Genomic DNA, 15,520 nt, shown 5'->3' with positions numbered 1-15,520 from the left:
ACCCACACGCAATGACAAACACAAATGGGCTGCAAGCAGTTATTTTCGTCTCCTCTCTGATATTTTACAAATAAACATCTTAGAAGGAGCTGGGTTGCATACACTGTTAATCACAAATGTCAAAATCTAACATTATTTCTGTGTAGGACTACAGAAGAGGAAGTGTCCAGATGTACTGTAAATACTACTGTACTGTATGTGTGTGCTATCAAGGGGCTGTTGTTGTTGTTTGGGTAGTTATGTCAAGCAGTGTCACATGCTGTACTTCTTATAGCAGTACTAAAGCAGTCATATAAAGCAGTAACATTTGAAGTCGATCTAAACCTTTTATCAAAGTTGTCCTAAAACCAAAACAATACCTGTTCTTGTCTTAGGACAACTTCCATCTGTTTCAAATGCATCCATTTCAAATGTTGACTGCTGTATATCATATTATGTCATTTATCAAATAAAAAAATTGTATGTCATGTTGTATGTACACTATATTTGCCAAAAGTATTGGTACACCCCCTTCTTGACTACTTTAGTAATTTCCATGAGTACAAATCTTAATGTTTAAACATGTAATGATATTCTAGAGAATTGTGTGCTTCTGATTTTATAGCAACAGTCAGTGCAGAAAGAAAAGTCCTAATAACAGCTGAACACCTCTGCTGGAGTGACCTTAAATGCAGACCTTGAGCCAAAAACCAATCACCACCAAACACCAATGACTTGTGCATATGGGTACAGTCATTTTAGACACTTCCAAAACTGTTGCAACACAGACAATTTTTACATGCAAGTGCCTTTTTCTGTTCTAAAGAAGGGGGTGTCCCAACACGTTTGTCCATGCGATGAGTTTTTGGCTCAAGGTCTGCATTTCAAGTCACACCAGAGGTGTTCAGCTGAGATTGGCACTTTGCTTTATCCAGACCACTCAAGTTCTTCCACACTGACTGAATCATTTCTTCTCGAACCTTGCTTTATACACAGAGGCATTGTCATGATAGAATAGAAAAGGGTTGTGTCCAAATTGTTGCTATAAATTCAGAAGCGCACAATTCCCTAGAACATCATTATATGCTTAAACATTAAGATTTGCACTCATGGAAATTACTGAAGTGGTCAAACCTGTTTATTAGAACATAATAATTGGCATAATTATAGTGTATCGTATGTCATTGGGCATCATTTATAAATATAGCATCATTTATTGTATACATTTAGTATATATCACATGCCATTTGGCATATACATCATATATGTGACCCTGGACCACAAAACCAGTCATAAGGTAAAATTTTTACAAAACTGAGATATATACATCATATGAATGTTCAATAAATAAGCTTTCTATTGATGTATGATTTGTTAGGATAGGACAATATGGCCGAGATACATCTATTTGAAAATCTGAAATCTAAGGGTGCAAAAAATCAAAATACTAAATTTTTAATAAAGGAGAAAATCACCTTTAAAGTTGTCCAAATTAAGTTCTTAAAAATGCATATTACTAATCAAAAATTACATTTTGATAGGTTTACGGTAGGAATTTTACAAAAAAATCTTCATGGAACATGATCTTTACTTAATTTCCTAATGATTTTTTACATAAAAGAAAAATCAATAATTTTTACCCATGCAATATATTTTTGGCTATTGCTACAAATATACACCAGCGACTTAAGACTGGTTTTGTGGTCCAGGGTCACATATAGTATCGGTTACAGTTTATTTTAAGCTGTCCTTGTTATAATGTAATTATAAGTACTGTGCAATATTAACTACATTTACTTACTATACGGTTAGGGTTAGGATTAGGGTTTGGCTTGGGCTTACTTGCATGCAATTATGCATAATTATTTGTTATTATAATAGTAAGTACATGTAACAAAGACAACTTCAAATAAAATGTTATCATAGTATCGTATCATAAATCATGTAGTGTGTCATGTCATATATATATCATATGCAATTTATAGTTTCCTGTCATATATTATATTGTATCATATGTGACCCTGGAGCACAAAACCAGATTTAAAGGAGAAATTAAATTCAAATTCAAATATACAAATAATTTCGTCCAAGATGCTCATGTCTTTCTTTCTTCAGTCGTAAGGAAATTGTTTTTCAGGATTTCTCTCAAGATAATGGACTTCTATGGTGCCCCCGAAGTTGAACTTTCAAAATGCAGTTTAAATGCAGCTTCAAAGCACTCTAAATGATCCCAGCCGAGGAAGAATAGTCTTTTCTAGCAAACAAATGGACAATTTGTATACTTTCTAACCTCAAACACTCTGTGTGTACTCTGTGCATTTCGGTTCAAGACAGAGAGCTAGACGAGACCAGCATTTTAGGTTAAAAATTTTATATAAATTGTAAATGTTTTTTAGAAGGAAACCAATTGTTTTGCATCATAAGACTCTACTTCCTTGCCTGGGATCATTTAGAGCCCTTTGAAGCTGCATTTCAACTGCATTTTGGAAGTTCAAACTCGGGGGCACCATAGTAGGCCATCATATGGAGAGAAATCCTGAAATGTTTTCCTCAAAAAACACCATTTCTTTACGACTGAAGAAAGAAAGATGTGAACATCTTGGATGACAAGGGGTTGAGTACATTATCTGTAAATTTTTGTTCTGGAAGTGAATGACTTCTTTAAGTAGCACGGGTATATTTGTAGCAATAGCCAAAAATACACTGTATGAGTCATAGTTATCAATTTTTCTTTTTTTTTTTTTGCCAAAAATCATTAGGATATTAAGTAAAGATCATGTTCCATGAATATATTTTGTACATTTCCTATCGTAAATGTATCAAAACGTCATTTTTTGTCAGAAATATGCATTGCTAAGAACTTAATCTGGACAACTTTAAAGGCAATTTTCTCGATATTTAGATTTTGTTGCACCCTCAGATTCCAGATTTTTAAGTAATTTTGCATAATGCATTTTTTAGCTCATGTTAATTGGCAAGGAGAGACTGAGTATTTGTTGTTTTAAAAAAAATACAAAACTGCTAAAATGTGGTGATCAACAATACTTTCTCTCAAGTATAATGCAACTCCCATATTAATATGAATTGCCTTTGAATGGATGGAGTAATGCATTTGTGTTTGATGCAGTTGTCTTTGTGTGTGTGTGTAGTTTTGTCCAGGCTGATGGGGTCCAGAGCGCTGCAGCAGATGGAGTCCAGACTAAACACGGTCAACGCTGATATCAGAGACATCACCACAGTTGAACAGGGAGTCAATAAAGCTCAGGTGTGTTTTATTTATTCATTAATTCCAAAATAATAACTATAAGAATACAGTAACAAATTGTATTTGTCAACTGTGGGTCATTAAAAGTCTTAAATTAAGCCATATTTATATAAATAATGCTGCACAAAAGTTTGGGGTCAGTAAATCATTTTTTTAAAGAAGTCTTTTTTGCTCATCAAGGCTGCATTTATTTAATAATAATAAAAAAAAAAACAGTAATATGGCAAAATGTTATTACAATATAAAATAATGTTTTTTTATTTTATTTTAACATGGTTTTAAATATAATTTATTCCTCTGCACAACTGTTTTCAACATTGATAATAACTCCGCATATTATAATGATTTCTGAAGGATCGTGTGACATTGAAAATGTAGCTTCGATCACAGGAATAAATTACATTTTTAAAATATATTCACAGAAAACAGTCGTTTTAAATTGAAATAATATTTCACAATATTAGAGTTTTTATTTCTGTATTTTTGATCAAATAAATGCAGCCTTGATGAGCATATAGTTGTCATTATAGTTATCATTCTTGGTATGAACAAGATTTTGTGGTGTTTTATTGTTGTATTTACTCGCCAAAGCCAGTTTTTCCCTCTCATTCGGCGTAGTACTTTCTTTTCTTTTTTCTTTTTTTTTTTTTTTTGCTTTGTATCAAAGGAATAAGTTACATTTTACAGGGTTTCCGCGGGGTCTTAAAAAGTCTTAAAAAGTCTAAAATTTAAAAATCAAAATTTTAGGCCTTAAAAAGTCTTAAATTCGCTGTTCTAGGTCTTAAATAATTTCACACAGGTCTTATTTTTCCGATGTCCATGTAACGCTACCTCTAAAGCTCATTTAAATTCTCTTTTTGTTGTTTCCGTGGTGTTGTAGTTCTTTATTTCACTATTCCAAATATAATTTGCTGTATTTAAACTACAAATGAGACCAGCATGCAATAGCCAATCAGCTTTCTGTTATTGGCGCGAGTCTCTCTCGGATTGTACCACAGAAGTAAAATGGATTTAACTTTTTAGCTTTGGGGAAGTGCAAGTTTAGCGATACTTAGCTTGAAAAAACTGAATATAGGGCTTGGCTAAGGCCAGTTGCTAACAACTGTAGATTTTTTTCTCCCCCTGCGGAAGTTACTGCGTCTTCAGACAGAATCGCAGTAGCAGAATACAGGTCAAACTACCTTTTTCTGTATATAATGTTCTCAATTACTTGCCCGACCGAACAAACCGCCTGATTAAAACTGAAGTGACAAAACAACTAGCGAAGCATCGAAAGGCAAGAAAGATTCATATTTTTAATACATTCAACGTAAACAGAAATTGATAATGGATAGTGTATTTCTGGTCTATTTGTGACATACTTTAAAACAAATGAATGTAACAGCATTCTAAAGAAACACACTGAGGTAAAAATTTTAAATGTATAGTTTATTTATAACATGATATAGTTCAGTAATATACCAAGTGAGCTTTTTGCTGAATATTCTCACAATTACAAATGTTACATTAATTTTAGCTCAATAAACAAGTAGTTAGTCAAGTAGTTACTTACATATTAGACAAAATATTTTCACTGTTCTGTTCTGTTTCACCAACGAAAATAGTTCCAAACAAGGATCGCAGCAGAAGCATTCTCCTAGCAACATTTTGCTATGATTCAGCATTTTGCTCGAATCAGTTGAAATAACTCGCTCATGAAGTGACTTACCGCCACCTGCTGGTAGTTTAGTGTGTTTAAAAGTATGCCTCTACACCCAACATTTCTAATTTATATATTTATAAATCAATAAATGTATTTAAAACAATAATCTCACTTTAAATTTTGCAGTGTAAATTGTGTAATCTCACTGCTAACAGCCATTTAGAATTTGATAAATTCATAAAATAAATTTCAAAGGTAATGCATACATTTCAAAAGTAAAAAAAAAAAGGCCATTATAAAGGTAAATCAAATATGCAGATTTAAGATGTAAAAGCTAATAGAGCACTGATGAAAATATTGCTTCAGAATTTTTTTTTTTTACATCAGATATTTCTAGTAGTACTTTTATGGGGATATTTTGTGTGGAATAGTATCTGCTGATATGAAAAGTTCACTGTATATCGTAGTAATAAATGTAATTTATGACAGCCATGAAATTGTGTTTACTTTTTACATTAAACACATTAAATATTACATATATGCATGTAATATAATATCTATTTCCATTACAGGTTTCGGTCTTAAATTTCATATAAGGTGGTATTAAAAAGGTCTTAAAAAGTCTTAAATTTCACTTGTTCATATCTGCAGAAACCCTGATTTTAAAACAGATTCACTTGTAAAACAGTTTTAAATTGAAATAATATTTCACAATATTATAGTTTTTCTGTATTTTTATCAAATAAATGTAGCCTCGATGAGCATTAGAAACAATTACCCATGGAAAAAAAAGGACAATTTTAATTTAGCAATATGTTCATCAAATATGTTCATCATAGAAGAGGTTTATTATTTTATGTTTTATTTTAAATTATAAATACGTTTAATTTAATGTAATTTAATTCAATTTAGTTGGTGTGTATTATGGATTTCTTGTCATATAGAAATAATTACCCTTGAGAAAAATTACCATTTTAATTCAGAAATGTAAAATAAATTCACCATAGTATTTTACTTCATTTTATTTTTTTAATTTTAATTTAATTTAATGTAATTTGAGTTAATTTAGTTTGGTGTGTATTATGGATTTCTTGTTTTATTTTATTTGATAAAATTTAGCTTTGTATCACTGGACTAAATTACATTTTAAAATATATTCACATGGAAAACTGTTTTTTTTTTTCAATTCAATTTTAATTTTATTTTATATTTAATTAATTTAATTTAATTATATTTGATTCATTTTTTATTCAATTCTATTCTAATTTAATTAGATTTACATTTTTTTTAGGTGTGTATTATGGATTTCTTGTCATATAGAAATAATTACCCTTGAGAAAAATTACCATTTTAATTCAGAAATGTAAAATAAATTCACCATAGTATTTTATTTCATTTTATTTTTATTTATTTTTTAATTTAACTTAATGTAATTTAATGTAATTTGAGTTCATTTAGTTTGGTGTGTATTATGGATTTCTTGTTTTATTTTATTTGATACAATTTAGCTTTGTATCACTGGACTAAATTACATTTTAAAATATATTCACATAGAAAACAGTTTTTTATTTCAATTCAATTTTAATTTATTTGATTTTATATTTAATTAATTTAATTTAATTATATTTGATTTATTTTTTATTCAATTCTATTCTAATTTAATTAGATTACATTTTTTTAGGTGTGTATTATGGATTTCATGTCATATAGAAATAATTACCCTTGAGAAAAATTACCATTTTAATTCAGAAATGTAAAATAAATTCACCATAGTATTTTATTTCATTTTATTTTTATTTATTTTTTAATTTAACTTAATGTAATTTAATGTAATTTGAGTTAATTTAGTTTGGTGTGTATTATGGATTTCTTGTTTTATTTTATTTGATAAAATTTAGCTTTGTATCACTGGACTAAATTACATTTTAAAATATATTCACATAGAAAACAGTTTTTTTTATTTCAATTCAATTTTAATTCATTTGATTTTATATTTAATTAATTTAATTTAATTATATTTTATTTATTTTTGATTCAACTCTAATTTAATTAGATTACATTTTTTTTTTTTTTTTTTTTTTTTTTAGGTGTGTATTATGGATTTCTTGTCATATAGCAATAATTGCCCTTGGGGGAAAAAAAAGACAATTTTAATTCAGAAATGTTGAATATATTCATCATAGTAGAGGGTAATTTACGATTTAGTTCAGTTATTATAAATTGAAATAATATTTTAAAACATTACAGTTTTTTTTTTTCTGTATTTTTGATCAAATAATGCAGCCATAAGAAATGTCTTTAAAAACCATTAAAAATTTGTCTTCTTTAATGCGACTTCCACCCGTTCATCAGTTATTCTCCACATGCTTTAGTCAGTGCATCTGTTAAAGCTCAGTGGACTCAGGTCAAGGCTAATATAGTTGTCATCATAGTTATCGTTCGTGGTATGAACAAGCCTTTAGACGTTAATTCTTCTAGTTCGATGTAAATCACACATGTTGTGCTGGTTTGTTGTTGTATTTACTCGCCAAAGCCAGTTTTTCCTCTCATTCTGCGCTTGGCGAGGAAGCCGCTTGTTAACTCTGTGCTTGTAGTGTTTGTCTAACATTGCACCATATGTTGATTCTCTGTTTGAATCTCCGCTTGATCCGTGTGTTCAGTCTCTCTGACGTTAGCGCTTGATTTTTGGACGTGTTTCTTTCTTTAACTCCATGAACGATGGGCGGAAAGCCAACGACAAAGATGGCAAAACAAGCCAAAGAGAGCAAACGCTGGCTGGCATTTATTTAAAGTTGTATAAATATTTATACGCCGCTGTGTTGGTCTCTGGTCTGAGCCGGGAGAGACGGCGTGTGCCAGGCAATGCCCACGTGGCACAGAAGAGCTGATGTCCGTCTGCACAGCTCTCAGCAGCCCACACAAACGCACACAATATGATCCTGCATCCAGTTATGTAATGTCTGCCATACACAACAACTAATTATGGACTGAGACAAGCACAAACTCCTATTTTAGCCCCGACTTCTTTCTGTGTGAGTGAAAGTGATCTTTGGAGGGTTTTCATGTGATTTTGGGGTGAGCTGTGTCTCCATCTGCGGGTTTGAATGAAGTACTGCACTCTGATGATCTGATGGTGATCATATGACAAGTTGAAAGATTCCAAGAAAACATGCTGGATATTTCTGTAGAAATGAGTTGGTAAACATTTGTAATTTTTCAAGAATGTGTACAGTAAGCATTACAATGAAAAGAAATAGCTTTCTAATGCTTTGAATACGTGTTTACTTATCAAACATGAGTTTTCAAGCACAACCCAAACCAGCATATCTAAGCATATCCATATCCAGGTATCCAAGTATCAATCTATCTGGTATTTTTAAGACACTTGCTAACCTTCACACACAGTCATGATGATCTGTAATGAGATTTGGTATGTATTGTGGATTTTGGTGTGTATTATGAATTCCTTGTCATATAACAATAATTATGGGAAAAAAAAGAGAAAAAAGCGGGTTAACAAGCAGGTTCCTTGCCAAAAGAGAGAGAGAAAAAAAGATCATTTTAATTCAGAAATATAAAATATGTTCATCATAGAATATGTTCTTAATTTAATTTAATTTGTATAATGGATTTCTTGCCATAATAAGCAATAATTACCCTTGGAAAAAAATTACAAATTTAATAGTGGGTCTTTATTTAATTAATTTAATTTAATTTAATTTTATTTTATATTATTTTGTATTATTATTTTTTATTTAGTTTAATTTATTTTTTAAATTTAATTCTAATCTATATGTGACCCTGGACCACAAAACCAGTCATAAGGTTAAATTTGACAAAACTGAGATTTATACATCATATGAAAGCTCAATAAATAAGCTTCTATTGATGTATGGTTTGTTAGGATAGGACAATATTTGGCTGAGATACATCTATTTGAAATCAGAAATCTGAGGATGCAAAAAAATCAAAAAGACAGAAAATCACCTTTAAAGTTGTCCAAATTAAGTTCTTAGCAATGCATATTACAAATCAAAAATTACATTTTGATATGTTTACAGTAGGAATTTTACAAAAAATCTTCATGGAACATGAACTTTACTTAATTACTTAATAATTTTTGGCATAAAAGAAAAATCAAAAATGTTGACCCATGCAATGTATTTTTGGCTATTGCTACAAATATACCCCAGCGACTTAAGACTGGTTTTGTGGTCCAGGGTCACATATTTGAAATTGCTAAATCACTGCATGGATTTAGTGTGCATTATGTGTATCTTGTCATATTACAATAATTACCCATGGAAAAAAATAAATATTTAATTCAGAAATGTAAAATATGTTTGTCATAGTAGAGGGTCATTATTTTATTTTATTTTATTTTATTAATTTTGTTTGTATTTATTTAATTTAATTTAATTTAATTATATCTGTTAAAAGTAAATTTGATCTATATTTTAAATTACTAAATCACTACATGTGGATTTTTTAATTTAATTTAATTCTGATCTATATTTTAAATGACTAAATCACTGCATTTGGATTTGGAGTATATTGTTTTTCTTGTCACATAACATTAATTATCAATGGAATAAAGGACTATTTTAATTCAGAAATGTAAAAAATGTTCATCATAGTAGAAGGGCCATTTATTTTATTTTATTATTTAATTTCTTTTTTTAATTGAATTGAATTCTGATCTATATTTTGAATTACTAAATCACTACATGATTTTGGTGTGTATTATGTTTTTCTTGTCATTTAACAATAATTACCCATAGAAAAAAGGACAATTTAAATTCAGAAACGTACAATCCGTTCATCATAGTAGAGGGTCGGTTTTTTTATGTATGTATTTAGTTCTATTTATTTTTATTTCAGTTTTAGTAAATTTAATAATTATTTTAATTTAATATTATTAATTCATGTTGGTAGGACAACATTTCTAATTGAGTAATTTAGTAATTTTTCAATTTGTTTCATCACAATATTTTTAACAGATTTAACAACAAAAAAAAAGTTTTGTGTCCTAAATGTGGTCAAGTATTGGACTATGTTAACGGTACGTTTTCCAACAGTTTCTCTAGTTTATCAAACTGTTGTTAGTCAGTTGATGAACCAGTGAAATAACTTCACAGTTTGACTGTAATGGTTAGCCAGGGGATTTATTCTTAGTTACTACACTGGCTGTTTTGTTTTTACAATGCTGTTTTATAACAGTTATGAATTTTAACAATTTAAAGTATGATCTGGTGATCTCTTGGTTGAGTGTGAAGATGAGTGTGATAAATCCGCAGGACTCAAGGGTAATGTAGTTTGACCTGTTTTCTAGGCTCTGTGTGCTGAGATAGAGCAGCAGCAGCAGAAGACGTCAGACGCAGCAGAGCAGCAGGACTGGACTGGGCTCTCCACCACCGCTCAGGATCAGCTCAGCACACTGCAGTGCATTCTGGGTAGCATGAAGGACACAAAGGTGAGAACTGTCCCATCAGACTCATTCAGATGCATATCTGTCCATGGATGTCATGTGTTTTGATGGAGGTGGTGTTGATGTTGATCAGGTGAAGAGTGAGGAGGTGCAGCGCTGGCTGGATGCGGTTGAGGAGCTGCTGTCTCGAGACGCCAGTGGTCTCAGCCACACTGATAAACTACAGGAAGAACTCAACCAGTGCAAGGTCAGAGGTCAACGCATCGAAATAACATTTACATTTACATTTATTAATTTAGCAGGCGCTTTTATCCAAAGCGACTTACAATTGGGGAATACAACAAGTGATTCATTCTAAGAAAGCAGATCTAGGAAGTGCTCAAAAAATACCATATATCAGGCGTTGTTCGATGAGTACAGGCTAGAAAGGGAAGATCAAGAAAGAGAGGAGAACAAAGGTTTTTTTTTTTTTTTTTGAGTCAAATAGTGTCGAAAAAGATGGGTTTTCAGCAGTCGCTTGAAGATAGTTAAGGAGTCTGCATTCCGGATAGGGGTGGGAAGATCAATCCACCAGGCAGGGACATTGAACGAGAATGTTTTGGAAAGTGATTTCATGCCTCTCGGTGGTGGTACAATGAGGCGTCTTTCACTAGAGGATCTCAGACTTCTGGAGGGAGTGTAGATGCGTAGTAGTGAATGGAGGTAAGTAGGTGATGAGCCGGTGGCTGTTCTATATGCCAGCATCAGTGCCTTGAATTTGATGCGAGCCGTAACCGGTAGCCAGTGCAGGGATATGAAGAGAGGTGTGACATGGGCCTTCTTGGGCTCATTGAAGACCAGCCGTGCTGCTGCATTCTGAATCATTTGTAGAGGCCTGATTGTACATGCTGGAAGACCGGCTAAAAGAGCATTGCAGTAGTCCAGCCTGGAGATGACCAGGGCCTGGACGAGGAGTTGTGCAGCATGCTCTGTTAGGAAGGACCTAATCTTTCTGATGTTGTGTAATGCAAACCTTCAGGATCGAGCAGTTTTAGCTATGTGGTCTTTAAAAGTCAATTGGTCATCAAAGATTACACCAAGATTTTTGGCTGAAGTCGATGGGGTAATTGTTGATGAACCTAACTGGATGGAGAAGTCATGTTGTAAAGTTGGAGTGGCAGGAAAGACAAGGAGCTCAGTCTTAGCTAGATTGAGCTGTAGATGGTGTTCCTTCATCCATGCAGAGATATCCGCCAGGCAGCCAGAGATCCGTGCAGCTACTGATGGATCATCTGGTTTGAATGAAAGATAGAGCTGTGTGTCATCAGCATAGCAATGGTAGGAGAAGCCATGCGTCTGTATGATGGGGCCCAGAGATGTGGTATATATGGAGAAGAGGAGGGGTCCAAGAACTGATCCCTGAGGAACCCCAGTGACCAGTTGATGAGTTTTGGATACCTCCCCTCCCCAGGCCACCCTGAAAAACCTTCCAGAGAGGTAGGATTTGAACCAGTCAAGTGCAGTCCCTGTGATGCCCAACGATGAGAGGGTGGACAGGAGGATCTGATGATTCACAGTGTCAAAAGCTGCAGATAGGTCCAGCAAGATTAGTACCGATGATTTGGAATCAGCTTTTGCAGTCCTGCAAGGCTTCAGTGACAGACAGTAGCGCAGTCTCAGTTGAATGGCCACTCCTGAAACCTGACTGGTTAGCATCCAATAGATTGTTCTGTGAGAGAAATAAAGATAGCTGGTTAACAAACAGCTCGTTCCAATGTTTTTGCTATGAATGGAAGGAGAGAGACGGGTCTGTAGTTGTCTATGAGTGAAGTGTTAAGTGTAGGTTTTTTGAGCAGTGGGGTTACCCGGGCCTGCTTAAATGTAGTGGGGAAAGTGCCTGTGAGAAGAGATGTGTTGATGATGTGTGTGAGCGCCGGTAGGATTGTAGGAGAGATTGCTTGGAGAAGGTGTGAGGGGATGGGATCTAAAGGACATGTCGTCGGATGGCTGGAGAGGAGAAGTTTGGTTACTTCTGCCTCAGAATGGGGACAGAAGGAGAAGAGGGGAGTATCAGCCGTGGGTGTGGTCAGTTTTAGTTCCTGTGTGTGTGGAGCTGAGAACTTATTACTGATAGATGTAGTTTTGTCTGTAAAGAATGTGGCAAAATCATCAGCTGTTATAGAAGTGGTGGGAGGTGGTGGAGGGGGACAGAGCAGTGAATTAAAAGTTTTGAAAAGGTTGCGTGTGTCTGGAGCATTGTTGATCTTGTTGTGGAAGTATGAGGATTTGGCAGTATGGACTTGGGTAGAGAAAGATTGAAGCAGAGACTGATACATACTCAAGTCAGATGGATCCTTAGATTTGTGCCATTTTCTCTCAGCTGCCCTAAGTTTGGACCAATGCTCACGAAGAACATTGGATAACCAAGGGTTCGAAGGAGCAGCCCGTGCTGGCCTGGAGGAGAGAGGGCATATATCATCTAGACAAGAAGTAAGAGTGGAGCATAAGGTGTCAGTTGCTGCATTAGTATCCAGGGATGAGAAGTGGGTTGGAGAGGGAAGGGAGGAGGATACTAAGGAAGAAAGGTGGGAGGGTGAGAGAGAGCGTAGGTTTTGTCTAAAAGTAACAGGTAGAGGGGTTGGGGGTGCATAAGTAGCAAGATGTAGGTTAACTGTAATGAAGAAGTGGTCAGAGATGTGTAGGGGCTTGACCGAGATGTTGTCTGTAAAACAATTGCGTGTGTAAATGAGATCGAGTTGGTTGCCAGATTTATGAGTGTATGTAGTGATAATGCGTTTTAGATCAAATGAAGCTAGGAGTGAATGGAAGTCTGCAGCATAGGGTTTGTCGAGGTGAATGTTAAAGTCTCCAAAGACTAGAAGTGGGCTGCCATCCTCTGGAAATGAGGACAGTAGCCCATCCAGCTCTTCTAAGAAGATGCCAAGTTGACTAGGAGGGCGGTAAATCACACCAGTTTGTTTTGTCTTGAAGTATATTAAGGCCTTTATGCTTCTAGTTTCACAGTTTCTAGCTGTTTGACACTGGTTTAGTTGGTTATCAGCAGGACCAAGATTGTCCTGGTAAACCACCAGTTTAAACTGGTTGAGAAATCAACCAAGTTGATAGTTGAGCAGTTTCCTCGTCAAACCAAAACTTTAGCGTTTCTCTGAAGTGTTAGTGATGTTTAAAATGCATTTGTGCTGTCTCTGCAGGAGCTGGTGGGTGAGATGGAAAGCATGGACACATCTCTGAAGCAGATGAGGGAAAACGTGGCGGCCGTGCAGCAGAGCTCAGTATCGAGTCTGATTAACTGGGGGCAGAAGGAGCTGGATGACAGTCAGAGACGCTGGGACACGCTCAGTAAAGAGGTTTGAAAGATAACATCTAGTGAATTTGGTTGTCTTAACCCATTTGTGCCCAATTTTTTCTAAATGGTTTCATGCATATAGTCGTGGTAATAATGTACTATGTGAACATGTTCTGCAGTTATTTTCCCCAGGTTTTTTTTTGTTCATGAAAATTGTATTTAAATGTGTGGCAACTAAATATGTAAATAGTTTAACATAAATATGTTGTATTCACCCCTTCAATGTTAACTTTGAATAGAAGGAGAACATTTGGCATCAAACTCAAAATAACTGCTTTCAACACCCAGCTGAAAAAAAGCCTAAGCTGGTTGGCTGGTTTTAGCCAGACCAGCTAAGGAAGTGTCCAAAACCCCTCTAAAACCAGCCTGTTGACCAGGCTGGATGACCAGCTAAAACCAGCTTTAGCTGCTTTAAGCTGGAAGTAGCTGGTTTTAGCTGGTCTCCCAGCCTGGCTAGGCCGGTCAAGCTGGTTTTAGCTGGTTGTTCCAGCTGGTCTCCTAGCCAGACCAGCTAAAGATTGGCCAAAACCCCTTTAAAACCAGCCTGCTGACCAGCCAAGACCAGGCTGGGTAACTATCTAAAACCAGCCTAAGCTGCTTTCCTGGTTGTAGCTGGTTTAAGCTGGAAGTAGCTGGTTTTAGCTGGTCTCCCAGTCTGGCTAGGCTGGTCAGGCTGGTTTTAGTTGGTTGTTACAACTGGTCTCCCAGCCAGACCAGCTAAAGATTGGCCAAAACCCCTCTAAAACCAACCTGCTGACCAGCCGAGACCAGGCTGGGTAACTATCTAAAACCAGCCTAAGCTGCTTTGCTGGTTTTAGCTGGTTTAAGCTGGAAGTAGCTGGTTTTAGCTGGTCGCCCAGCCTGGCTAGGCTGGTCAGGCTGGTTTTAGTTGGTTGTTACAGCTGGTCTCCCAGCCAGACCAGCTAAGGAAGTGGCCAAAACCCCTCTAAAATCAGCCTGCTGACCAGCCAAGACCGGGCTGGATGACCAGCTAAAACCAACCTAAGATGGTTGACTGGTCTTAGCTGGTTTAAGCTGGTTGTTCCAGCTGGTCTCCCAACCAGACCAGCTAAGGAAGTGGCCAAAAACCCTCTAAAACCAGCCTGCTGAATAGCTAAAACCAACCTAAGCTGGTTGGCTGGTCTTGGCTGGTTTAAGCTGGAAGTAGCTGGTTTTAGCTGGTCTCCCAAATGACTACTTGCATGTCATTGAGACATAAATCATGGTTAACATCTAGAAAAATACTTACAAAAGAAAAATGACTACTATAAACTGCGGCAACTATAGTTATAATAATAAATATAGCTTAAATGGGTTAAAGAGGTTTTATGATGTTGCCGAAAAGAACATTATTTTGTGTAGTTGGTGTAATGCAATGTTTACGCGGTTTGAGATTCAAAAAAACACATTATTTTCCACATACTGTACATTGTTGTTTCTCTTCTCTACCCCGCCTTTTTGAAACGTGTCTATGGCCGTGTTTGGCCGAACACCTCAAGCGTGTGATGGAAATGTTACGCCACTTACCATGTTATGATGCCGTTTCCTGGCACGATGGGACATAAACAATCAAACCCATTATAAATGAGGCATTTGTTGCATCTAGTGGGGACATAATTACTGATTATAATGATTGTCCTCATAAACATAGAACCATGTATGCATTTGTGATCGTACAAATAACAAACAACAAGCACTCTCCCTTCTCAAAACTCTTGTTTAAATAGCCAGTAGCAAATTCTTTAAATATAAATATGTACTTACAGGCTGCGAGTCAGACGCGCCAGACTGTTCTTTCAAAGTTGGAACTGCTCCACTTTATCACTTTATAGTGTGCACAGCCAGCATTGTAGGCTACTC

At 35.0% G+C, this 15,520-nt stretch overlaps 1 protein-coding gene across 1 annotated transcript in view; it reads left to right on the top strand.

The window, feature by feature from the left end:
* utrn (utrophin) overlaps positions 1-15,520 on the top strand; it is a 341,497-nt gene that overhangs the window by 106,685 nt on the left and 219,292 nt on the right. The window contains 4 exon segments of the mRNA XM_073822647.1: positions 3,129-3,244; positions 10,219-10,359; positions 10,448-10,561; positions 13,506-13,661. Of these exon segments, the coding sequence (XP_073678748.1) occupies positions 3,129-3,244; positions 10,219-10,359; positions 10,448-10,561; positions 13,506-13,661 (527 nt within the window).

Source organism: Garra rufa, chromosome 18, assembly GCF_049309525.1.
Source record: "Garra rufa chromosome 18, GarRuf1.0, whole genome shotgun sequence".
Taxonomy (NCBI): Eukaryota; Metazoa; Chordata; class Actinopteri; order Cypriniformes; family Cyprinidae; genus Garra; species Garra rufa.
The sequence above is the reverse complement of the archived record's forward strand: the minus strand, read 5'-3'. Positions and strand labels throughout refer to the sequence as shown.